Source organism: Vitis riparia, chromosome 10 (genome assembly GCF_004353265.1).
Source record: "Vitis riparia cultivar Riparia Gloire de Montpellier isolate 1030 chromosome 10, EGFV_Vit.rip_1.0, whole genome shotgun sequence".
NCBI classification, from domain to species: domain Eukaryota; kingdom Viridiplantae; phylum Streptophyta; class Magnoliopsida; order Vitales; family Vitaceae; genus Vitis; species Vitis riparia.
The window spans coordinates 18,045,979-18,073,509 of record NC_048440.1 but is presented as its reverse complement, the minus strand read 5'-3'; the positions used below and the strand labels follow the sequence as shown (position 1 = coordinate 18,073,509).

At 34.1% G+C, this 27,531-nt stretch overlaps 2 protein-coding genes across 2 annotated transcripts; one reads left to right on the top strand and one right to left on the bottom strand.

Annotated features, from left to right (window-relative positions):
• Window positions 1-9,065: 9,065 nt before the first annotated feature.
• LOC117923816 (splicing factor 3B subunit 2) lies at window positions 9,066-20,360 on the bottom strand. Its single transcript, XM_034842285.1, has 18 exons — window positions 20,028-20,360; window positions 18,969-19,085; window positions 18,758-18,886; window positions 18,600-18,662; window positions 17,101-17,208; window positions 16,441-16,518; window positions 15,909-16,001; window positions 15,676-15,762; window positions 12,564-12,665; window positions 12,355-12,474; window positions 12,180-12,242; window positions 11,850-11,983; window positions 10,366-10,447; window positions 10,183-10,241; window positions 10,022-10,067; window positions 9,639-9,730; window positions 9,489-9,558; window positions 9,066-9,411 (listed from the first exon to the last, which is right to left on the bottom strand). Exons 1-18 carry the CDS (start codon window positions 20,247-20,249, stop codon window positions 9,340-9,342), a joined length of 1,737 nt encoding a protein of 578 aa, XP_034698176.1. The 5' UTR covers window positions 20,250-20,360; the 3' UTR covers window positions 9,066-9,339.
• Window positions 20,361-23,325: 2,965 nt separating this feature from the next.
• Window positions 23,326-26,367, top strand: LOC117924279 (probable polyol transporter 4). The gene is made up of 2 exons (XM_034842875.1): window positions 23,326-23,724; window positions 24,524-26,367. The coding sequence occupies exons 1-2, from the start codon at window positions 23,529-23,531 to the stop codon at window positions 25,894-25,896; spliced, it is 1,569 nt and encodes a 522-aa protein (XP_034698766.1). The 5' UTR covers window positions 23,326-23,528; the 3' UTR covers window positions 25,897-26,367.
• Window positions 26,368-27,531: the final 1,164 nt, after the last annotated feature.

Below are 27,531 nucleotides of genomic sequence, written 5' to 3'. Positions count from 1 at the left end.
TTTTTTTTTTTAACTTTTGTCATGGGATCCCTTGCTCATGCATGGAGAAAAAAGGAAAGTAAAGGTGTGGTGAATGGAAAAAAATGAAAGCCCAGCTCAGACTACTTTGATAGTAAAGATTCGTATAGTTTGGTAGGGTTAAAGAGGTGGGGTATTATGATGGAGAACAATGGATTGTGGATGGTTTTGAGTGATGGGGATATGTGTTCAACTATGGGTGGGGCTGTGGGGCTGCCCTTCATCCCTACTTCGCCACATTCGCATCGCAATATCTGCTTGTCCCCCATCTCTTACGAGACGCCTTCAATGCTCCCAAGTGCCGACAAATCAGAGGCTTACTGGTCGGTTCCGAGTGGACTCTCTTTTGTATGACGGGAAACTATAAGAAAATTTGATAATTTCATCCAACCAATCATCATTCATTTCTCTTGCACTAAGTTATCCTGAATGGAAACAAAATTGTTACTGTTTGAGTGAGTCCACTCAGATTTACATATACTGCTTTAGGACACCTCACTTCCTGGTCTATCATATACGCAGTGATCTACAATCACGCTTTAGATAGTAAAATAAGTCTTGGGTATGAAATCATGTTTTTAAGTCTTGCCACAGGCAACTACCACGGGCTATACAAGACCGGTTCGCCGCCGGCCTTTACCTATTGGGCATTAAATTCTCTTGATTATTGTGATGGACATGTGTCAATCATAATTTGAATGTATCTTCTCAAATTGCGGACCGTGTTCCACGTTTGCTAGTTTTTTAGCATCTAATCAAGCCTTGACAAAATTTTGAGTTCCTATTCCAGGAGGGGATTGGAAACCATATCTTGTTCCATTTCGTAGATATTGAAAGCTTGGATCTTACCATGAGATGGGAGGGGAAGACATCCATATATCAAAATGAAAAATAATTTCATAATAGATATGTGTTGTATGTGGAAAATCAATTATAGTAGAATCTCCCACAAACTCTACAAATATAAAAAACATGTATCCGTAGCATTGGGTTAGAATCCTTAAAAGCATTACATCATATAATAATAAATGGATTTTATTAATATTTATATAATGATTCTAATTTCATTTTTAGTATCCTATTTATGTGTTGTCTATGTTGAACATTTATATCCGCTTCACTTGCATTGTATATGATGAAAGTGCATTAGAAGTTGTACTAAAAATCTAAGTCATGAATTTTTTGCAAGTTAATGAGTAGTTCACAATCGGTTCATGGATTTAAGCAATCCATTTAAGGTTGTTGTGGACTATCTCCTATTTGGAGGAATAACTTGTTTTGGTCATCATGATAGAGGTCCTATGGTGAGTACACTATGTTTATAGTTATATATAGAATAAGACTTATAATGAGTCATGACATTGACTATTGGATAGTCATAACTTCACTAAGTTACTATGTTGAATAAGCTTTCAATCTTAAGAGAATATTGAGTTAATATTAATGTCTTTGGTAGTTTTGACCCATAGTGAGATTTTAAAGTGGTCATATATTCCATATGAATAAAGTCACTATTAATCAAGGCAAATGACAATAAGTATTCTCAAGATATGCACTATGATATCTCATGGGTTTAAGATAGTGTGTTCTCTTGAGTGATCCTAAACACGTGATCTCATGAGAGTTGTGATTGTTGTAATTCATTCAATGGAGTTTGACATATGCTCTTGGAGAACTATAGTATGTTAGTTGATCACATAATAGGATAATCTGAGACTCAATGATGATAAAGGTAATCTTGAGATGTTGATAGCATTCATCTCATTAGATTATGAACATCGGTTTATGAGGAGCATGCATGAAGTTGTTAGTAGGGCATGAATTCGAACTTTGTGTCTCGATTTAATATCATAAGATACTGGTGTAGTTGATTCTCTATAATAGGATATTAAGTCAACTTTAAAATTGGATTCCAAATGAGTCGGTATTTTCCTATAAGTCTTAATGGTTCCCATTCGAGCTCATATTCCTTGGTTGCACATTATTTGAGAGATATTTAGATTCTTTATTCATATGTGTGCATAAAGACATTTTGGTAAATATGTGAGGTTGCACAAAAGCTTATAAATGGTTTTTCTATTTTAGGTTAATTAATTAATTGGAATCCAATAAGGCTAATTAATTAATTATGATTGAATGACCTAGATTAAGTGACTCAAGCCTAAAATGGGTTGAAGTCACTTAAGCTCACAAGAAAGCCTCTATAGGCCCCTTAAGAGTTTAGGACTTGCAACTTTTGCTATTCAATCTTCTAGAAAGAGATAACCATAGCATTCATCCCTATAAAAAGGATTTCACCATCCTCACATGCTAGGATCTAAGAAAAAGAGTCATCGGGCATAAAATCATGAGGTATTTGAAATCCCCGCTACCTTTTTCATCAACTACAATTAATTTAGGAACATCTCGATCACAAGTATGACCTATGAGTACCTAGATTTAAGATTCATTATTTTGAATGTTCTCATTGCATAGATCTAGAGATCCCTAGGATAGTTCTGCATGTACCTAACAATCTAAGGCTTGGAATGGAGTAATTTAGATATTCCAACAAGTAGATCATAAGGAAAATTTATGCTTTCATCAATAAGACTTGTTTGATCTAGCACTAGTAAATCATGCTAGAAATCAAAGCCAACATTGAACAAAAGGCACGAGATGATGATGGGAAAAAGGAAGACTCACAAAACAAGAGAAGTCTTTCTAGGAGCTTATAATGCATGTCCAACATCAATTGAGCTATATGAATAGATTGAGAAATCCAACCATAATGAATGAAATGCATTATAGCTTTCCAAATCCAATTAGTATGGAGGTTGAGCAAAAGGTGTAACTATCGAATATACCAAGAATCTAGGTTGACTTAGGAAAGTTAGCTTGAGAGATGTATAAAGTAGATTTTGTGGGACTCTAAACAAGCTCACAAGAATCTTCTGGGGCTCAAGTGTGGTCAATCCTAGGACCTCAAGAAGAAAAATAAGAAGTGTCTCATATAAAAGTGCAAAAACCTAAAGCTCGACTAATAAACCTATAAGTCATCAAAGAGTCATCCCATACATGGTAACATAGAATGAAACACCAGAAACTACTTAACAGATGTTAATATTGAACATTTGAGTATAATAAGGATAGACAACTCTAACTAGACTAGCAAGGGACTCCTATTGATACTCCTTGAAAATCTTAGGGATGTTAGTGTCCTTAAGAGCAATACAAAAGCGCTCTCACTTGGGTCCTACTTTATGTTCAACAAAAGAGGAGTTATAAAACTCTCTGTGCTCTTTAGAGAGAAAGCAAACTAACTAGCAAATCATCTAAGGAAGCATGACCATGGACAAAGGTAGACAATTCAAATTTGAGCTTTGAAGAAGGAAGTGGAAAAGAGAATACTCTTTGACAAGTATGTCTAGATGATGTCTCTCTAAAAATAAAAAGATAGCGAACAAAAAGACATAAAAAAAGACTTGAAAAATCAAACAAGTTCATTTAAAAGATTGACATTTTCAATTTTAGGAGAATCATGATGCCTATTAATTTTCAATGAACTATTTTTCACTTTTATGTTTTCTCCCTTTATTTTTAAGCTTTCCTCAAATAATACATCTTAGATCCCATGTATATTATCCAAATCAAACTCAATTTTATCATTAGGTTTTAATTTATTCAATGAATTATAATTAGAATAAGTCATAAATGCATTAAAGGGATCATGATTATCATTTTGTTCATTTTTACTTTCATGTGTCCTTAGACCCATAATCATCAAACTTCGAATTACTTCAAGGTGCTTGCATAGCCTTTTTATATTATTGAGGCAAGGATGTTAACATCCATGTATCCTATTCTCCTATGATTAAAACACTAAATTTTCTTATTTCTTTGAGATATATATATATATATATATATATATATATATATATATATATATATATATATATATATATATATATATATATATATATATATATTCACTTAATATCTACTTCTCTTTTTATAGAAAAATGAAAGCTCAACATAAATTAAATATTAGTTATTAGGATCTTCAAACTCATTACCTTCATTTATAAACATCTTTAGTGTTGTACCCTTTAACTTCTTAGAACTAGGTAGGGACATTTTATAAGTTTGCAGAGATCTGATAAGTTCACAACTCTCATAGAACCAATATCATTTATTTCATCTATGACAATTACCTTACACTAAACCTCATAGGAAGAAATCTAAAGTTTTCTTACTACCTTTAATTTAAGATTCTTCTCCCCTGTATTGAGACTTGTGTTGACAATATCACTCAACTCAACATAGAATTCAAAAATATTAATGTCTCATTTTTCATGCATTCTTATATTTTTAAACTTGGCAATTAACATTTATATATATTTTAAACAACTTTACAATAGAGTTGACCTCATGTGAGCAACAAAAAGAATAGGCCTTTTTTAACATTTTTACTAATTTCATCATAGTGTTTATCCCATTATGTTCGGGCTTTAATTTTCTGGTGGATCTACCAATTCCATCCAATTTTAATGGAGGTCCATAGCCAAATTCAACTACATTCTAATCTCATTCTTCTTGCCTCTTTAAGAAGAATTCCATCAAAGTGTGATGAATTATTAATCAATAAAAGATCTCATTCATTCTAGTTCCTTAAAAATCAAGTAGGAATTGAAAAAAATTAATTTTTAAAATTTAACTTACTTTGATACCAATTAAAAGTTCGAATCTTGATTTTTGAAACTACCTAGAGAGAGACAAGATGAATAGGTAGTTATATTTTAAGCCTAAAAATTTTAATTTTTTTTCACATGTAATTTTATTTTATCAATATGAAAGATCCAAAATTAGAATAAAAAACAATTTTGCAATAAACACATGATGCACTTGGAAAACCACCTATAAAGTCTCGTAGAAACTATATAGATGTAAAAACTATGAATTAATTGAAGATAAAGCAAATTTACTAATCCTAAAAGAATGAGTACACAGTTTTAACTAAACCAAACATTATCTCTTTCCAAGAGTCTTGAGAGGATATAATCAACCATAACAAGCAAACTTTGCTAGAGTATGAGCTTTGAAAGTATTAAGAATACACAAATAATAATGGCAATAAAACTCAAGGGTGCATATATATATATATATATATATAGTGTATTTATACTCTTAAAAACTCTAATGGGTCGATTTGATAATAAAAATGAAATTAAATTGGAAAAATCCAACAAAATTAATTATAAGTGCTTGAGCATCTTAGGAGACATTTGATTGTCGCTTCAGTAGTAATCTTATAGAGTCCTTGAATGCTCCTCCTTAAAAAAAAAAATGTTTTCTTAGCCTGTGAGCAATCCTGAAATCCAATCAAGCCCATAATACATCTACTCATCAAACAAACTCAACCATACTTACTTAAGTGGTCCAATGTATGAATTTGTAATGATCTCAAAATTTCAAGGTCAATGTAAATCGTAGGAAGTACATAGAATTGGATCCAAGAATAATTGGAACAACAATGTCAATCTAAATTGGTTGGTCTAGCTCACTAATAAATATGAAAGCTCTTACTTGAAGAACACCAATACCAAGCAATGTATTTGGAAGACATACTCTTTTGAGTGAAAATTTCTACATAACATAGATAAATGAATGACTAAAGCTTCAATTATAAAGGATAACATTGATAGCACCAATTAAAAATCCTATTTTGGAATGGTAGAAGGGCAACAACAGGGAGAATAATTGGGAGCTTATACCTACTGACTAATGAAGTTAAAGATCCTTTCTTGGAATGTTAAGGGGGCCAATGAGAAGGATTAACTAAGTATATGATTAAGTCTCACAAGGTGGATTTGGTCTGCTTACAAGAAACCAAGATGTAGGAAATGTTAGTGAAGATGGTTAGAACTCTAAATGTGGGAAGATTTTTAGAGACTAGAAGGGTAATCTTAGTGCACTTTTTTTGGGACTCTAATGAGAGAGAAACGATCTTTTTGATTGAAGAAGTAAAGGCTAGAAAAACGATGTTAAAAAAATTTAGCAAGTAGACCTCAATAAAAATAAAAAATAAAAAAAATAAAAACTATGTAGAGACAAAAATCAAAAGAAATCTGGTTATGAGGTGAGGATTAAAACACCATTTTTTTTCATAAAATGGCCAATGGGCATAGTAAAAGATATTTCTTGACCAAAGTTAAGAGTGAATGCAGAATTGTTGTCCAAGTAGGCCAAGATAAATGCAAAGGTGTCTCAAGCCTTTTAAACCTTTTTTTTTCTAAATCAGGAGGTGGAGACTAAGCATTAGGAAATGAGCTTGGAAGCTTAGGAAATAATGATTTTAGGAGCTTGGAAGTACCTTTTCAAATAAGGAGTTTTTGTTGCCCTTTATAATCTATATGTAGGAATAACACACCTAGATGGCTTCACTATGACATTTTGGTAGTCATGTTAAAACTATATAAAGATGGTGGTGCATGTCTTTTTCAGGGAGTTCTAATCAAGGCACCTTTCAAAGAAGCTTAAATGTCACTTTCGTGGTTTTAATCCTAAAAAAATATGAGTAAAATACTTGAAATATTTTAGGCCTATCAACTTAATTAGTAGGGTGATTGAATAAGTTTTTATCAAAATTGTTAGCAAATAAGCTTAAAAAAGTGGTAGAAAAATAATTTCAACCTATCAAAATGCTTTTGTAAAGGGTAGATAGATTCTATATGTTGTTTTTATTGCTAATAGGACCATTAATTCAAGGTTAAAGAGCAACAATTTTGGGGTTATTTTCAAAATGGCTATCACGAAGTCATATGATCATGTCAACTAAGACTTTTTAATTATGGTCTGTGGTTAAAATAAGTTTTGGTCAAAAGATGGATAAAATGGTGCATATTCACAACAAATGTTTTTATTATGGTTAATAAGACACTATCCAACTTCTTTCAAAACTAGGGATTTGAGGTAGGGAGATCTCATATCTACTTATTTATTCATTCCTATGGTTTAGGCTTGCAATCAAATTTTGAGTACAGCTAGAGAAGAGAGTTACATTTTGGAATTCAAGGTAGGTAGAAGGGGTAAGGAATGGATAGAAGTGCCTTATCTTTTTTTCTTTTTCTTTTTTGTGCCAACAATATCTTAATTTCTATGGTGTCAATCATGAGCAATTGGAATGTTTGAGTTGACTTTTCATATGGCTTGAAGTGATCTCCAAATTAAAAATAAACTTTGAGAAAACAAGCTAATATGAATTGGGGGAATAACTAATGTAGAGGGATTAACTTTTGTATTAGATTATAAGGTGGGAAAACTACCTACTACCTACTTGTTCCTTCCTTTGGAAGCTACTCATAAATCAATGAGGATATGGGAGGCAATGGATGAAGATTTTGAAAAAAGACTAACAATATGAAAGAGGCAATGTCTATATAAAGAAAGGATAATTGCTCTGATTAAAAGCATATTATCAATTATTCTAATATATTTTATGTATGTATTCATTGTTCCAAGAAGAGTAAGCATAAGGCTAGAGCACATCTAAAGAGATTTCCTATAGGATGATAGAGCAATTGAGAAAAGGTCTCTCTTAGTTGATTAGTCTATCACCTACTTAGATAAAAAGGATGGGGACCTAGGTTTCCATAATCTATCTACTTTAAAGAGGGTCATGCTAAGTAAATGGAGTTGGAGATTCACAAATGAAAGAGAGTCCCTATGGAAATAGATTATAATAGAAAAGTTCAGAGAAAAGGTAGGAAATGGTGTTCAAGGGATGTGTGAGATGGCTCTAAAGTTTGATGTGGAAGTTAAGAATGGCATAAGGGTCCAAGATAGATAGTGAAAAAACATGTTTTTGGAAGTCTTTCCGAATATTATTCTTTGTAGCGATCATCAAATATGATTGGGTAGTAGAGGCATGAGAGCAGATTAGAGAGGAAGTTCAATGAAGTCCCCACTTTTCAAGAGAATTAGTTAATTGAAAATTTAAGTGGAGATCTTTTTACGAAAGTTGCATACATTTTCAATTAGAGGAGATGAAGAGTATAGGACAAGCTAGATGTAAACCAAGTGTAATAAGTTCTCTATTAGATCTCTTTATGCTTCCGTACCAGAGAAGGAAGTCTTTTTCCAAAAACATAACATGAAATCCTTAGGTCACAATGAAAGTAAGCTTCTTTGTATAGAAAATAGCATGGGGAAATGATCAAAACAAGGGGACAGATTTTGCCAAATAAACGTTACATGTGCAAAGTTGATAAAGAATCAATCGATCGTGCACTCGTTCATTGTTCCAAAATAAAATTTTTGTGGCAACTGGTTATCTCTTATTTGGTGTGATCTGGTTGATGAACTCTACAATTAAAAGGAACCTCTTGAGTTGACAAAACTCATTCATAAAAAAGAAGCCAAGAAAGCTTGAAGAACCATTCCCCTGTACTTGTTTTAGACCTAGTAAAAAAAAAAAAAAAAAAAAGAACCAAGAGATGGTTTCACATGAATAGTAAAACCAAGCAATCAAATCTCGTTTTATGTCTCTTTTGTTTTTTTTCGAATGCATTAGAATATTCACAAAAGGCCATTCAACATCCATAATAGGTTTTGTCAATTGGTTAAACTCCAAGAAAAGAATGTGAGATTATATACATTGTGTGCTTTAATGCGCCTTTTCTTGTTTGCTTTTAATATATTTTCTTTCATTGCATACTTATAAAATTCACACCAATTAAAATGCGACCAGACCCAACCATCCATCAAACTAACCCTTAATCTCTTATGATGGCTTTCCAAAAGTTACAAGAACCTAAAATTTTCCAAGTTGCATAAATTCGACCGTCTAGCACTAAATCTACTGCCAATCTCGGTAACTGATTTTGGCGAACGTCTAAAATATTTCTTTACCCTCAAATTATTGAAACTTCTTATGAGATCTTTGTAAACATTATAACCATGGTATCTTGGGCTTTCGTGGATGCAGTTCTTTAGAACACTTCCAAGGTAGGCTCTACCATCATGATACCTTGTGCTTTCATGGATGCGGTTTTCTATGGACAAACATGTCAACCCACCAGAAAAAGTAATCAAATGTAATATTTGCAGAACCCAAGGAAAACAAAAGTTACAAAACAAAAAGAACAAAAATTGTAAAGAGATTCAACAACAATGCTGCATTTTAGTGCTACATGCTTTAAGAATTTCCATCATGACTGTTTGGCAGTGCTGCAAACTGGGAGAAAATCTATGATTCTCCAGGTAAGGGACGTGGTTTTCACCAACTTAAAACATCATGGACCAGGCATCCCTAATATTAGGAAGACAAAATTCCATGCACCTTTAAAATTTGAAATCCTTTTTCTTTGATTTTCCTTCCTTTTCCTGCATCTTCCTCTTCCTCTTCTTTTCATTCTGCCAGAATCCCATCTCATGGTCAAAATTTTGTTAAAAAAATAAACCTATAAAAGTCAAAATACAGTGAAATATACCTCTGCAACCATGTCACTGAAATCCTCACGCTGACTACGCTGCTTCTCCTCCTCCCTTGCCTCCTCGTACCTGTGAAAGGCACCAAAGTTATGAAGAATACTACTGTTGAGAATACTAAACTAAGATAATAGAATCTAGACACCACTTACTTTGCAGCCACAACATTTTCCAGAACTTCAAGCTCTTCAGGTTGTAATGTGACATCCACTTTATCTGTTTTCTGACCCCTAAGCAGATCGACCTGTAAAAAGAATTGACTTACTGCAATCAGGAAAAGTGAAGTATACACAATCATAATTCCAGTGAACCAACAAAATGGGGAAAATAATCCAATCTTATTCTGAGCAGAAAGAAAGGTTGTGCATAATTGGTGATCCACATTTAGAAACACTCGATAATGCAGAAATACTAATGGTACATTAGCTACCTTGCAGGAGGAGACTGGGCAGTAGTTTGTTATCCTAATAGCCGTCTTGCATTTGCAAGAAACAAAATACATAGACCAAAGATACATCAGATGAGAAATCCTTACCCTTTTGGCAGCTGTCTTGTCCTGGGTGCCAGTGTTGACCACGTACCTGATGACAGCAAAGGGTCAAAACTTTATTTGTAAGCAAGTATTGGAAGAACCATAGCATATGAGTTCTTCGAAACAGAAAATTTGGAAATTTACTAAGACAGGAAAATGCATACGTATGTGTTGTTCCAAGTAAGGTCCCGGGTGCAATCTTTTCTTCCTTTTCTTCAAGTACCTGATGAAAACAAGAAAAAGGTAATGGAGAAACAAATAAATCATTAATACAGGTATTAGGAACAATATTAGCAATTTAGCACAAATAGACAAAAAAAATAACCAGTTTCAGATAATTGACTCACTTGATAAAGTGGCCTCTCTGGCTCCTTCCTCTGTTGCTTACGTAGGTCAATAACATCAGGTGTCTCAACACCAGTTGGGGTGCTGAATAAGAGGAGGGAAAAAAAGTGATCATTAATAAAGATTACAAGTTTCTTAAGATGATATGCAGAAAGACTTGCCCAGACTCCTTACTAATGGTCCCACTAAGAACCTTTATGCATGTCATAAACAACCATGCAGCATATCTATATTAATGGCCTAGACTGTCATTAATTAATTACCAAGCAATTTGTCATGATGTGATGAAAACAATAAATAGAACTTGGTGAAAATTTGCTTTAATGAGATTTATTAGCAACAAAGAGAATTAGAAAGAAAAAAGGACTTTATTTGATATTTAATTAATACATGATGAAAGTCTAGGTAGAACAAAGATAGTGAAGTGCACAACCTACAGAATAATCTCAACACAACTGTAGTTAATATACATGTATTAGGTCCTCTGAACATGGGGAATCTTTACCAAGGCACAGGCTACAAAATCCATCACAGAAATTAGGTTCTCTGAGAACAGCTAGCACACAGACCCCTCTAAACATGGGGAATTAACTAGAAAACTTTGCATGTTTTGTTTGTATTCTGAGAACACTCTTCTCAAACATGCAAAACAAGGAAAAAAATGAACCACCTAAAGAAGTTTGGTTTTACCTTAAAAATCAAAATTAAAATGTTCTTAGAGAACAATAAATCTATGCCCTATATATTTTTTAGAATAACTAGGAACACAACCAAGATAACTTCAAAGTCCAAGATGAAATTTATAATGCTTCAATTTCTGATTTTGAAGTTTAAAAGCACCTAACAAAAAAGGAGGCACTCCCCATGAACAAGCTATACAAGTTTCCTGCTTCCCCTACTTAGACCATCAATACAATGAAAATTTATAATTTGATATCAATATAAAGATGGATTAAATGCACCAAATCGATTTATACTTGAACCACATTTTACATTTGACAGTTCAACAAAAAACAGTATCAGATTTTCTGAAGACGGAAGAGTCTCTCAAACCAACTTTTTAGTTCTTTTCAGAATATATATATATATATATATATATATATATATATATATATATATATATATATATATATATATCTCCCAATTTAGCTTATCAAAGGCGCTTTGCAACAAAAACCTCTAAAAATGTTTTATTTCTTATTTTCAGAATCTTATACTGTTTTGTGGCATACCATCTCTCTATTTCCTTTCCATCCAATACTTATAGGCAATTTATGTTCACATCATTACTATAATTACCAAGATAAACGCTAGCCAGTAGTGTGATAGAATAGTGAGCTCAGATATGCACACAAAATATTGACAGAATCCCAAGCCAAATAGTGCTTAGGAGACAATTATCAAACTTGAAAGAAAAAAGAAAATAAAAAAATACAATCTTGGGGAGCCTAGGAGCTGATCTAAAGAGGAAGTGAGAACAGAATACCTTGAGAGACTGTCCACAGATTGAATGCCAGCTTCTAATTCCTCTTCCTCGATCTCCTCTTCCTCTTCCTCTTCTTCTTCCTCTTCCTCTTCTTCCAAATCACCCCAATGCTTAGTCTTATCAACTGGCTCTTCCTGAATTGATTATTTAGAACAATAAAAGTTAGCTAACAAGATTACATATATTTGAGTACAGCATAACTAGTCTAATCCACATTTATAAGAAGACCAATTCAATCTGAAATTGCCCTTTTATCCAGCTTCAATAAATGAACACATTAGGAAACAATTTATCTATAATATACAGCAGAAGAAACGATAGAGAAAGTACCTCATAGTTTGGTTGTTCTTGTTGCTGAACACCAAAAACATCTCCATACAATGGACGCCCATACTATTTAACCAAGTACAAATAAAATAATCAGAATCTGAAAATAATGCTAGATGATATTTCAGTACAAAAAAAAGGGTAAATAGATTTAGTCTACATGATGAAAGTAACTCACTTCATCAACAGGAGGTTTTCCCCAACCACCAGGATGATAACCAAAGCTAGCACCAGGAGGAATAGGAGCATTCAGCCCAGGGATTTTCAGATGTGGATATGATGGTGGCGGACCATATCTCTGAAAAATAAACAGTCAGCTAAAGGAAAAAACAAAGTTGAAGGTTCTGTAAAGGTCAAAATCAATTGCGAGAAATTAGCTCATCTGACCTGCATATTGATAAGCCATGGGGGAGGTGCGCCCTCTGGCATACCAAGAGCTTCTTTTAGCTCCTGTGACAACATACCCGGCTTCATCTCCCTTAGCTTTACCTGTATGACAAACAAAGAAAGCTGTAAGATTTCTTATGAATTCGACCTTAGTTGATTTTGTTGGTTGGGTGGCAACCCATTAAGGGTGTGGGTAGGGCTGCTCCTCGGGCCTTGGCGTTCTGCTAGGGTGTGAGGGGTGTTTTTCTGTCTTGTAATTTAAGCCACTGATTTGGTGGTTTTTTAATACAATCTCTTTATTTATTAAAAAAAAAAAAAGGTTTTCTTATGAATAAAATGTAAGGATAGAAAATAAAGGGATGGACTACAGACTATACAGATAAAGCTGACAGTAGGAAAGAACAGCTAAATAATAAGGGCTTGTCCAGCACAAAATTTATAGGCTAAGAGAAAAGGACCACGGAATTCCAAAAGAAGTTGCATTTTCCTAAGATATTAGCACAACACTCAACTAGGTTGCTAACAAAATCACAGAAACCAATTGGATTATGAACCAAAGCTACATAGCTATGGCATATGCTGAAGGAAATTCATAGATGATAAAAAGAGTTCTCACGTATCATTGGAAACTGATTAGTGATTACTACTAAACAAAAGAATAAACAAACAGCATAAACTAGAGAAGTATCCAAATCCCATCATTTCAACTCTTTAGGTAGCCATGACTACTACTACATCACAGTGCATTTTCTTACATATGCATTTTAATCCCACTTCACACTGATTGAGATCAACATTTACTCATATTTTTAACAGCTTGCCTCTAAGAAACACTTCAAGAAGTTATTTCCAACCCAGACCAGAACATCCAGAAGGAAAGGAAAAGATGTTTATCTTGGTTAGAGGTAGTTCCTCATCTTCAATAGGTTTTCTATTCCTTTCTTTCTAGATTATCCACATTAAACATAGTCCTCCAGCTCCCATGCCTTCTTCACAAATATTCAATGCCATCCAGCTAAAAGGTCTTTGATAGTGCCTGGAACTGCCCACTGCATTCCAACAACACACAAAAGAAAATGACATGGTTGCAATTCAATGGGACAGTACCAAACAAGGCAGTCCACACTCTCCTTCACCTTTCTACATATAAAAGAACACCATTTGCTCACTACCTTACCTCTATAAACCAGATTGTCACAATCAGAATCTTCACGCAAAACGGTCCACCCATTGAAAGCTACCTTTGTGAAAAACCAGCAGTCCTATATCCTCTACCTCTCCCAAGGTTACAAAGAAGTCCCTTTTTTTGATAGGTAAAAGCAATAGTATTAAAAAGAAAAGTCTATCAATAAATATTTGTGTCGTTTCCAATCAAAAAAAAAAAAAAAATAGTATTAAAAAGAAAAGAGTATGCATGATGTATACAAGCAACCAAGAAGCCATATGTGTGAATACACAAAAACAAACAACCGCACCCTATGAAGTTCCTAACCAATCTATAAAATCAAGCATCAAAATAGAACTATCTCCAATGTGCAAACTAACTCAATCTCAAAATAGATACAAAAAGAACTTTTAAAAGAATGATCAAAACTTTCACAATTCTCAAAGGCTCTCCTATTCCTCTCCCTCCAAATGGTCCAAAAAGGCATAAAGGAGCAACCTCCAAGCCTTTTCCTTTTTTTTTTACCAACCAAAGAGTGCATCACCCATTCTACACCAAATAAAGCAAAAATCAGCTGCCACAAAATACGAGCTTTCAGACAATGAAGAAGACTATGATCACTCGTCTTTTCTTCTCCTTTGCACATGTAGCATCTATTAAGCATCTTCCAACCCCTCTTTCTAAGCTGATCTTGAGTCAAAATCTTGACCCAAGTTGCCTCCCAAGCAAAGAAGCTGACTCTAAAAAGAGCCCAAAAGTTCCAAACTATACCATGAGGGAAAAGATTTGCTCCCCAGTAGCCAAGGAGGAGTAGAAAGACTTACTAAAAAAACACCGCTCTTTGTGTCCGTCCACTCCACTATGTCCTCAGAATCCATAAAAAGGGAATAATCATGCAGCCTCCCAAAGAAGTTGTATACTTCCTTCAACTCTCAATCATTCAACTGTCTAATAAACCTAAGATTCCAACTACCAACATCCCAAACATCAACCACACAGAGCATCTTTAAAGGAGGTTATAGAAAAAAGATTCAGGAAAACGTCCCTCAACGGCAAATCCCCGCACCAACTATCCTTCCAGAACTTCACCCTATTCCCAAAACTAACCCTGAAGCGAGTTCTAACTTTGAAAGCCTCCCAACCATTTCTGATTGCTTTCCAAACCCCCACTCCATATCTCTTTCTCATCCCATTTGTGCACCAACCCCCATCTTCTTGCCCATACTTGCCAATAATTACACATTTTCAAAAAGGATTTCTTTCAGTCGCAAATCTCTAAGACCACTTACCCAAAAGGACCTTATTAAAAATCCCTAAATTTCTAAATCCCAAAACCATAATTGCTAGTTCCAAAGAAGTCCCTAATCACATCCTGTTCCTAATCAAGGAGAGGTGTCATAAACCTCAAATCCTTGGATCCCAAGAAGTATCTACCCCACTCCACCTCCACCATAGATAATCCCGCTACCCACACTTTATGGCACTTCCAAACAAAAGGAAAATTTCTTTAAGGAGCTCATTTCCACATCACATGTCTAAACTAAACCTGAATCCCAAACCCTCCCTAATATAAAGGTACTGTGCTTACAAAATCCCTGCCAAGTTTGGTACAGTCCTAGCTCTTATGGCGGTTGCCTTTCATCACCTTAGAAAACCAACCCTTTTCATATTCACTGTACTTCAGCTATTCCCCTCCAAAATTCCTCTCTCTCAGATGCAAACCTTAATAATAAAATTGAAACTAAAAAATTGCACAACTCTATTAAACATGATTAGGAAATTTGCTAAGCATACCCCTTGAGATTTGCTAAAAATACCATTTTTTTAAGTAAACAGATTCATATCAGCAAACTTACAAAGTTTAATATTAAAAGATCATTAAAAAATATATCACCATGATTTGAGTTGCCATAAAAAATGAATAGAAAGAATGTAAATGAGTCATACCTCGAACTCCTTTCCTTCATGATATAAATCACCATGATTTGTCAGCTTTGGCTTAGTTTGATATTTGAAGAACGCATCATGGAGAACCTGCAAACAGGAATGTCAGATACAGTGTCAAGTACAAGACAATAAATATATGATAATTATGCAAGAAGGGAACCTGCTCAAATCATGGGAACAGGAAAATATTAAAATTGAAAGACAAATAAAAAATCTAGAGAGAGAGAAGAAACCTGATAATCAATGTCCATTTTTCCCATCTTTGGCTGCATACGTTCACGTTGCTTCTGTTTCAACTTCTTACTATCCTCTTTTTCAATGTAAGCCTGCATGAGAACATCAATAGACAGTACAAGAAGTTACACTTAGTAGGTTTGACAAGATGCATATGGAAATCCCCCAAATTTTTGTAGGGATGTTCAGTGGTAGCAGCAGTTGAGAGCTAAGGAAGTGTTGCATATTGTCCAAGGGCAATATGCAGGACAGGAAGGAAATGGTAAATAAGGATCCATTTGTTGACTTCAACTGGAAATAAGTTTCAGGACCAATCTGGAGAAAGAGAAATTGTGATTGTGCCTAACACCTCGTCAAATGACAATAAGGTTTTGAACTTTGCAAGAGCTTATCATAGAGAAACAAAATTTAGAATTTAGAAGACAAAAAATACAAAAGTTGAAAGCTTGTTTTATATTCCAAGATTTGAACAATTGTGGCATCACTCGAGAATTCTGCTAGAGAATTACTAAATTGAATTTTTTTTTTTACCTGTCTAATTTTCTCAATTCCTGTAGCAGCAATGAAATCAGGAAGTTGAAAAGGCTGTTTCTCAATACCACGCTTTCCCTGCAAAATAAATCCAAAACCCGATGAGATGCAAGTTACTCAACCTTTTTTTTAAATAGCCTACTCAACTTATAAATTATTAGAAATTTTCTGCACACAAATCAAGTTAGTGACAAAAGGCATAGAATGTTAGAAGCCAGTAACACCCAGTAACATCTGTAGTATAAAGAACATATTCAGCCCGAGCACTAGGCAAAATGGAAAGGCATCTGAAAATTCAAAGCAGATATATTAGCACCCTGCCAATGAACAATCCCCAATATCTAGCATGCAGAAAAAATATTTTATGCTAGTGGTTTCCCCCATGAATAGCATCGTTTAATGGTCCATATTCCCACCCACACTAACAAACATGTTAAAAGAGAAACCATTCAAGGGTCCCCTTTGCCAAACACCTACAAGTCCAGGCTCCATGAGTGTCACAGCCGTTCCCCTGCAAGAACCACATACATATATATAAGAGAAACCTTATCGACGTTATCTTCCCTCTCCCTCTTCCCTAAACCCCTCATGTTGATTATGCCCATCAATCATGCATACATATTTTAACTTGCAGTATTTATTTTAGCAATAATGACTAACCTGCAAGAACTTCCTTTTTTGACACCAATGCCTTGGTACAGGAACAGTATTTCGGTATGATTTCAAAAACACCAACAACTTAGGGTCTGCCGCAGTAGCATCCCACACCTGAAAAGAAGGTCAATAAACATAAATAAATAACTAGATGGTGATAATAACAACATCAGCAGCAGAAGCCACATAAAGAACCTAAATAATTAAATTAGATGAGGATATATAAAATTTTGAAACCACAAATAGTGGAAGAAGAATGAAAGATCTCAATCTTCTGCAAGTAAGAACTAAGAACAAATATCATCCAAGCAGGCTTTTGAAAGAAGGCTGGCATGCTCCTTGTTGCATGGATTTAGTTGATGGCAAAGTAAGGTGTTTCTATACTTTTATTTCTCCATTATTATCATAAAAGAATTAAGGTCAAAAGACTATTTTGAATCCTAACCATGTATACAAGTGTAAGACATAAGGAGTTATTTTAAAGAGCACTGATCCCATATTGTATCAAAGGTTTTGTTAGCTATAGCTAATCAAATAAAAGAACAAAATGGGAAAAGATTTAACTTCTTAAGAAAAAAGTATACCAAGCTATGGCCTTCACTTTCCCCAAAAAAACACTTAATCAATATTCCAATTTTAAGAGTAAAAACTAAAAGAAGTTAAAAGAACTCAAGGAAATGAGAAAATTCTTTATATATATATATATATAGAGAGAGAGAGAGAGAGAGAGAGGTAATCCACCCCAGCAAACATACGAACCAAAAAAAATACATAAAAGTGGTAAAGAAAATTAAAGAAAGCAAAAACAAGATGGCAAGTGCTGAAGGAAGTAGGCCAAATAAGAAATCTCCACTGAGAAGTACGTGACAAATTTCATTTAATTGGTCAATCGAAGAAACAAAATGCATCAATCGTTACTAGAAATGTTTGATAGAATTAGCAAATATAGATTCTACCATTACAAAACCAGGTGTAATGATTTCTAACTGGAAGCATGCCATATATTATAGGGACTGAGGAGTTTGGTAGAATTTTTAAATGAATAGAAATCAGAAACTATAAGTAATAATAATGTTCTCTGAAAAAGCTGAGCATCATTCAACCCAATGACTCCACCAATACATGCAAGAGGAACCATATCAAGATCACAAGAAAATGTAATACCATAAAGACCCAAAAATTAGTTGGGCTCTTGCTAAGGGAGGGGGTTTCTTTTTATCCTTTAGTGCTCTTTGTATACGTCCTGTGTACCTTAGACCACTGTTTTTTTGGAGCTTGTTGATATAATACATTATTCTTACTGCCTATCAAAACAAAAGGACCTAAAAGTTAATGTATAAAACACCAACCAACTAAACATTCATTCCCACCTCCACAACGACAGGCCTTGAGCAGAGCCTTTTTTGGCTCTTGTTGATATAATATATTATTCTTATTGCCTATCAAAAAAATAGGACTGAAAAATTAATGCATAAAACGCCAAGCAATTAAACATTCATTCCCACCTCCACAACATCAGGCCTTGAGCAGATTTGTTTCAGTTCAGCAATCTTCATCCGTCGTTGTAGCTGAAAGAAGAAAATTTAATTTGTTTAGCCCCTACAACAATGAACTGGCCAAAACACTAATATGATAACAACAAGATTTCAGAGGGAAGCATAACCTTTTTCTTTTTATTTGAAAGGCCACCTTTCTCTTTTTGTTGTGCATCCTGTTCTTCCTCTTCAGAATCTGAGTCAGCTTTCTTGTTCAATGCTGCAGCAGGGGCAGTTTCATCCTTTTTATCATTCTCCTGAATGAGTACAAAATAAATCTTTAAAATTACCATATTGGATAAAAAAATTTCCCAAGAAAACTAATGGTAAATCTTTTACCTCTAACCCGGCAATATCATGGAAATTAAATTTCTCAAATATCTTTCGAAATTCCTCATCATTATCATCTAGTTCAGCCTTTTCCGGGACATATTCCACTTCAACTTTCTCCACAGCCTAATAATTTGAAGGTACCAGCATTAGTAGACTTATAAAGCATGTATACAATGAAAATGTGGTACAATCCCCTATCCCTCAAACTAATTCAAAAATAAGCATTTAATGAGATTCAGATGTAAAAGTTTTCAGGATTTAATTGATAAAATAAAATTGTAAGAAAATGTTGAACCAAAATCTACAGAAAGCTAAACCGCTTTATTCAATTTGCATGCCCATGAATTGAGAAAATAAGCAAAATCTACAGAAAGCTAAACCACTTTATTCAATTTGCATGCCCATGAATTGAGAAAATAGGAGGCTCTATTTGAACTCCAATAAAACTAAAAATTATTGTACCTTCCCATGTTTAGATCCTAAGTAATTTGAAAAAAGAAAAAGAAAGAAAAAGAATATATGGTTTGAACTTTGAAGCACCCTTTTCTTGCCCTCCAGCTTCTGAATAACCAACCAATGGGTGTCTAAATTGAATGTAGAACTTTGGTTGCTGAAGAAACATACGGGAAAATATAAGAAAATAGAACTTCGAGCCTCTTTACATTCTCCCATTTCTAAGAACAACAAAATGAAAAATCAACTTCTACGACAAAAATATGTCTTAGCTCCCAACAGTGAAAATTCTAGCGCTAGAATTTTCAATTGTTAAGTTCCCTTCATTTTCTTGGCAATAAATCATCCGCAACAGTTCAGGTTTACCTCTCGCTCCTATTTCTTTCCAGTTTCTAAATAACCAAGCGGAGCATTAACGAACATAAACGTAAAATTTAACCCACACACTAAACACCACTAGATAAAACCCTAATTGGCAGATCTATCTCAGGAATCAATTAAATATCTTCCGAATCAAACAAATTTCTAAAGTTACTAATATAATCCAATTGAAGCAAAACACACATACAAAAAAACCCTAAAATGCATAGAGAATCGGATAAGTAAATATACTTGTTGAGGATCATTGTTTTCCTTGGCATCATCGTCTCCGCCATCGCTGTCGTCACCGGCGGTGGCGTCGAACGCCTTAGAAGCCTTGTTATTCTTCTTCTGCTTTCGCCTCCTTCGACGCCTTTCGCTCTCTCGCGATTTCTTGGTGGAGGCGTTGGAGTTTTGCTTCGGATCTCCGTTCGAGACGACGCCGTTTGGGAGTGAGAGAGTGTCCGCTGTCATGTTCCGATTGATTGATACGGATTGGTGGAGAGCTTGTATCTACACTCTTATGGTGTCGCGGGAAGTGGAGACTGGAAGGAAAGGGCTTGTGGGGAGAAGATTGAATTAGCGGAGGGTATGGGTTCTCGTGTTCCCTTTGAGGAATTGAAGTAGGGTACGAGCGCTTGGGATGGCGGACACGTGGCAAATCTGATCAAGCATGTAGTATAATAATCGTGGTTCTTTCATCCTTTGTATTTTCCAACACTAATAACCATGATTTTAGATTATTAATTTTCGATACCATTGAATTTTTGGGGTGATTTTAGACGGTGTAGCGACCGTTTTGGAAAATAATTTTTATTTTTCATAATAAAAATAGACGATCATAAAACAGGTTTTTATTTACACCCATATAAAAATAATTATAAAATCAAAATTTTTTTAAATTATTCAAATTTCATACACTAAGTGATGATTAAAGGTATTAGTTATATCTATACTTAAATTGTCAAATGTAATAAAAAAAATGCATTAAATACTATTTTTTTTTTTAATAGTTACTTGAAATTTGTATTTTATAAACTTAAATTTTTATTTTATGATTTTTTTTTTTTATATATGAGGTTATGAAAACACATTTTTTAATAAAATATTTTTAAAATATATATTTTAATAATTTTCAATCATTTTCTAATAACTATTTGAATAAATATATATATATATGTTAAAACACTTTAGGTTTTATTTTAAAATATAAAAAATATGTTAAACATATTTTAAGTTACTAGATAAAGTTTTATTTTGTAAAACAATAAAGATAATTGAATTGTTCTTATAAACTAGTTTTTAAAATTATTTTTAAAAATAATTACCAAAAAGGGTTTTGATTAAAAGGGAATTGAAAAATGGATTTTGTATTTTTAAAATATAAAATATAACATTTTTTTACACAAAAATATACTTAGATAAAAAATTTCAATCTTCTATCTCACTTTAAGCACTTTTTTGGATAAACATGCGAAGATAAGAATATTAAAATGAAATTATATATGTAATTTTTAATAGATAAAATTTATTTATTTTTCAAATATGTGCATCATTTCACCTTTTTTTAATAGAATATTTTTATTATTTTAAGTGCTTTTAGTTTTACCAAAGAAATTGTTATCTCAAATGATTTCAAAAATTAATCTCAATTCAATGCAACCTCTCAAGGTCAAAAAATGCATTAAAAATTTAAATCTTATATTTTAGAATTTTGGGTTAAAATAGCCATTTTTGTATAACAATATCTATGTTTGGATATGTTTGAAACCATCATTCGCTCCACCCCTTTTTATAAATATTAATCTTTTTTTTCTTTTTCAAATTTCGTCCCAATCACCTCCTATGAATTTCAATCTAAAGAATGAAAATAAGTTTGGGTTTTTTTTGAAAATTTGGAATGATTGAAAGGGAATTTTAAACCCTAACTATCATGGTTTCAAAACCATAAAATGCTTTCTTTATGCTTCATAAGTTATAAATGAGAGACAACATAGGCATCTCTATTCAAAATTTTAAAAATATTTTAATTAAATCTAATTAACATTATAAAAAAAAAAAACCCAAGATGCAATTTGGTTGATTGATAAAATATTATTACATATTTAATATTTAAAATTATTAGTTTGAAAAGTGTCGTCAATCTATGTAATGGTATATTTATAATTTCATCAGACAATTAGTCCTTATTAAGGGGGCCATAATGATTATGATTAAATGATTGATTACAAAAAAATGCAAGTCTTTTCAAAGTCGTAAGATCATGTATGAGGAATGATATTTATCTAATACTAAAAAATTAAGAAAATCGGTGTCTTGATGACAAATGAGTGGATAATTAAGCCATGACGACCACAACTATAATGGTCCTAAGATAGTAAACGTAACAATTTGGACACTTTATCAAAAAGAGATTCAATAAAATAGGCATACATACGAAAATGCAAACTACTTAGCACTCAAACATAAAGATACTATGAAGTTTCATTATTCATTAGAATTAGTTTTGGGCTTTTCCTTCACAACATAGGTAGAGGATGAAGAAAGCCTCCTTTTGTGCGTCTCGAGCCATTCATCAAAATTCTAAGCAAAATTATAAGAATAAGGGAAAGAAATGTTTATTTAAATTTACTCAATATATGTGAAGTTGACGAGGGATGTGGGCCTTCCATTTCATAGCGGGCCTGAATGCAGAGCTGGACCGAGAATGGGCCTAATGGCACTTTGCTCTGGCTGGCAGAAGTTTCGCCAAGTTGGGCAAACATAACAGTGGATCTTTGAATATGACCAGCCCATCTTGAATATGACGCACCAAAAGTTTTAAAATCGTGAACGTTTTTATAAAAATTCCTAAAATTGCTTATCAATTGTTTTTATTAATAAAATGTTATTTAGAAACTTAAATATCAATAATAATTTCCTTGGCTTATTATTCATTCAGTTACCCAACAACAAAAATATTTTCAAATCATTCTTCAGTTACCCACATTAGATTAATTATATAAAAAAACTTGTTTTTCAAATAAATTTTATAAAGCCATCTCTTCATATTTTCAATTATTGCTTGGACCAATTTATAAAAATAATTTAAAATATATAAAACTTTTAAAAAAAAAAATGTTTTCAAATCAAATTTTAAAAATTATTTCCATAAAATTTTTATAAATAAAAAAATGGTTTTCATTTTAAACCATTTTTAAAAAAATTTCTTACCTTTTAAAAAAACTATTTTCCTTTTTTTTTCTTATATTTTTCTATATTAATCACATTCTTATTCATTTGTCGACTAAATTTTCGGTCACCAAAAACATCATTAAATGTTTCCACGTTGTCCGACATTAAATTAGAATATCTAAAATATCAAAAAGGAAAATCCAATTTTTTTTATTAAAGATTTATCTTTTATTAAATGTGACGTATTCAGATCGAGAGACTGGGACAGCAAAACACGTTTCTATTTTAGGGATAAAACAAAACGTATAACACCCTCCCGACACGGTCATTCGGAACGGTGTCGTTTCATTGGGTCAATTGGGGAATTTACTTGTTGAACTCGACGCTCCAAGGATTCGGTATTTCTTCTGAAAGCTCAGAAATGTGAGCCAACAACAAACCGCAGTGTATGTCCGTGGTGGACAACACTTTCTCGCTACGTTTCTTGCTCGTGCCGTAACAAGCTGTTTGGTTGCTGGGAAAACGAAGTGCCCAACAAAGTATAAAACCCTCTATTTTAGATCTGAGTACTCTGTGAAAATGGGCTTGGTGGGTGTACTGGAAAGTGGGAATGGAAATGGGGTTGGAAGCAAAAGCGCCTACACAAGAATGGATTCTGAGATCAGGAATGAAGATGGAGTCTCACCTTGTCATCCACAAGCCAACACCTCCACCAATAAATATGTGTTTGTTTGTGCCGTCTTTGCCTCTCTCAATTCCGTGCTTCTCGGATACGGTCGGTTTCCCTCTTTTACCTTTTTTTTTTTCAGTGTGTCTTAAGCTGCTTTGTTCTTTATATGCTTTGGATCGCTTGATTTCATTAGAAAATTCTTTATTGGGTGTGAGGAAATATTGATTAATATTTAATTCTAGATTGGGGAAGCAGACTGATTAATTTGTCGCCTAATTTCAATTCCACTAAGAATTTTAGGAGATCTGGAAAATTCCTTTTGAGTAATGCATGGGAAGGATGGTTTAGGAATTATCAAAGTGTTCACTGTGAAATGAGATACTGATAATGTTTAATTAACAAAATCTAAATGGAAGCTTGTAAGAATATATTGGATTACTTACTCTATTTAATTGAAATTGGCATCATGTGTTGAACCTTGTTGGGAAGTATCCATCCAGGAGTGCAAAAAGGTGATCTATGTCAACTTGGATCAAAGTTGAGTAGAAGCTCTAACTGACCTCAAGTTTGGCCTATGCTCCACTAGCTGTTCAAGCTTGCTATGTTTTTGTTTGGTCAAATGGTGTTTAGCCTGATTAACATTCTTCTCTATGCTAATGTTCCGAGCTATAAGAACATAAAAACATGCACAATTCTGTGTCATAAAACTAGTTTTAGGAATCTAAGCTGTTCACAATCAGCTCATTGCATATGACCACCAAAAGCCCTACCCATATGGGAAAAACAGTATGTAATGGCTTTGTTGTATCCTATTAATTTATTAATATGGTCCTTATGACCTACATCTGAACCTTTTCTTTCTTGCATGTAATCTAAACTCTAATGTATAGTTTTAAATCTGCAGATGTGGGTGTGATGAGTGGAGCAATTCTATTCATTCAGGAAGATCTCAAGATAACAGAGGTACAAGAAGAAGTCCTTGTTGGATGTTTAAGCATAATTTCGCTTTTGGGTAGCCTTGCTGGGGGGAAAACATCGGATGCAATTGGTAGGAAATGGACAATAGCCTTGGCAGCCTTTGTCTTTCAAACAGGTGCGGCAGTAATGGCTCTTGCTCCTTCTTTCCCAGTACTAATAGTAGGCCGACTCTTGGCTGGGGTGGGGATAGGCTTTGGAATCATGATTGCACCTGTATACATTGCTGAGATATCGCCTGCCATTGCTAGAGGATCTCTTACCTCCTTCCCTGAGATTTTCATTAATCTAGGAATTCTTCTAGGGTATGTCTCCAACTATGCATTTTCAGGACTTCCAGTACATATAAACTGGAGGATCATGCTTGGTGTGGGAATCCTCCCCTCAGTTTTCATTGGACTGGCTCTATTTATTATCCCCGAATCTCCAAGGTGGCTGGTTATGCAAAACCGGATTGAAGAAGCAAGATTGGTGTTGTTAAAGACAAATGTGAGTGAAATAGAAGTGGAAGACAGGTTGGTGGAAATACAGCAAGCTGCTGGGATTGCTAATGCCATGAGGCATGAACAGAAAGCTGTCTGGCGAGAACTCTTTTGTCCTTCTCCTTCTGTTAGACGGATGCTGATTACTGGCTGTGGAATCCAGTGTTTCCAACAGATTACAGGTATTGATGCAACTGTGTATTATAGCCCGACAATTTTCAAAGATGCTGGAATAAAGGGTAATGCTGGGCTGCTGGCTGCAACTGTTGCTGTCGGGTTTACTAAAACGATGTTCATCTTAGTAGCAATATTTCTCATTGACAGAGTGGGCAGAAAGCCGCTTCTTTATGTGAGCACAATTGGAATGACCACCTGTTTGTTTGGCCTGGGCCTTACTCTATCATTACTGGGGAATGGACCACTTGGGATCAAATTAGCAATCTTATCAGTTTGTGGGAATGTGGCTTTCTTCTCAGTGGGAATTGGCCCAATTTGTTGGGTCTTGTCCTCTGAAATCTTCCCTCTTAGGCTTCGTGCTCAAGCATCAGCTCTCGGGGCAGTGGGGAGCAGGGTTAGTAGTGGCACCATTGCTATGTCGTTCCTTTCTGTTGCTCGTGCAATTACAGTAGCAGGAACCTTCTTTGTCTTTTCAGGGATTTCAGCTCTGTCTATAGCTTTTGTATACATGTGTGTGCCAGAAACCAAAGGGAAGACTTTGGAGGAGATTGAAATGCTATTTAAGAATGAGAAAGAAAGGCGAGGAGGAGAATTGGAGCTCAGAGATGTAGAGCATCTAGTGCAGAAAGAACCAAGTGGCTAGAGCGTGCTTATGCTGAACCACAATCTTCAATTGCAAAGCTTGTAACTACAGAACAAATCCAGGTTTCATCTCCTATGAGTGCAGCACAATGCAGCATGTTGTAAGAATCCCTGCTGTTGTAGTTAAGTGATATTCACCCAACAGAATTTTTCACTAGTCAAGCAGGAGGAGGCTGGAAATTGTTTTTTAGCAGGAAGTTGTATTGCCAGAGCGAGCGTACATCTGTTCCTTTAAGAATCATCCACCCTGAAAATTTATAGGTATATGAATTCACATTGAAGTTGTTTTATCAAACTAATAGAAATTATACCTTATAGTTTGTCTCTAGCCCTTTATATGTTATTACAATATCTCCAATTGCAGAAAATAAGGGAGAAACTGGAGGGACAATAGAGTTGTAAACATTAAATCATGTTGGCAGTAAACCTGCATCAATTCTGTTTTCACGATCATTCCGGTTTGTCTATTTAATACTGAATTGTCTGAATGATGATTGCTTAAATGTTCTCATAGATAGCCCTTTTGATACAATTTTTCTGTAATTTGGTGAAGACAAAAAATAAACAGAAATTGGAAATGGAACTCATTGCAGCTATCTATTCCAGCATTATTATATCACAAAACTTTTAGACTTGGTCATGGCTTTGAGCCAAGGCCATAGCTCAACTGGTTGATATTCTACCCCTAGAAGGACCTACATCCTAACTCCTGGTAAAGGTTCTCTTAATTGAATGATTTTTCCTCCATTTTATGGGTTCAAGACGATCGATACACAACAGGCTAAGGTCCTTCTCCACTTTTTGTTAATGAGATCATATGGATTTTAAAGGAAAAAACCAAAAAGTCAGCAGCATCTGTTGTTAATGGGATATTAGTTTTGGAGATCCAGTGAGTACAGCCACAGAAGGATGAATATGGTGACATTGTAATGCTGAAAGTGAAGCAGCATAAAGGCCACATGCACTGAAAACAAAACAAATTGATGACAAGGACAATTCATAAAGAGTTATTTACCAAAAAGAATGGGGGAAAATGATTGAGAAAGGTTAAGATTTATTCAATCATTAATGCCCAGTGGTTGATTTATGTCCACAAGGCTCTTACAATTTCACCACTCACCTAACTCAGTCTCCTCTTGAGGATGACAAGCACCATGTTGACCTGTAGAAACACTGAACAAGACAAATTAAATAGCCATGACATGCACCATCTGCAGAACTAAGGGAATATAGCCATGTGCACCCACTGTAAACTACTATACCTATTACTAACCAAAATAAAGTCTTCCCAAAACACATTTGAGCCCATGAAAGAATACTTGAATTCCATGTTACACAGACATATCTAATACAAAAATAATGCACCATTTCCTCATATTTCCCATACATTTATCCTAAATGAATGAGCAAGATTGGTAGCCAGCTGGACTCGCCCCATGTACTTTAATTTGCTTTGAAAAAGTCAAACCAATCTCCTCAACGATGGCTCGCCAGTTGATACGGACACATGCATTTCTAGTTCAATTCAGGTGCAAGTTGCCCTTAATATTGAGCTTGCTACTAACAACTCTTTTGAATCAGTAAACCGAATTGACGTTTTCTTTTGTAATGTGATAAACAAACAAAGAAAGAATTG

Excerpts from the sequence above, each read along its gene's own strand:
- LOC117924279 (XM_034842875.1), top strand. The coding sequence starts at position 23,529 with ATGGGCTTGGTGGGTGTACTGGAAAGTGGGAATGGAAATGGGGTTGGA. Across the intron at positions 23,725-24,523 it reads TTCCGTGCTTCTCGGATACG|ATGTGGGTGTGATGAGTGGA; the intron begins GTCGGTTTCCCT and ends TTAAATCTGCAG.
- LOC117923816 (XM_034842285.1), bottom strand. The coding sequence starts at position 20,249 with ATGACAGCGGACACTCTCTCACTCCCAAACGGCGTCGTCTCGAACGGA. Across the intron at positions 16,002-16,440 it reads GAATTGAGAAAATTAGACAG|GCTTACATTGAAAAAGAGGA; the intron begins GTAAAAAAAAAA and ends GTTCTCATGCAG. Across the intron at positions 12,243-12,354 it reads GAAAACCTCCTGTTGATGAA|TATGGGCGTCCATTGTATGG; the intron begins GTGAGTTACTTT and ends TTGGTTAAATAG.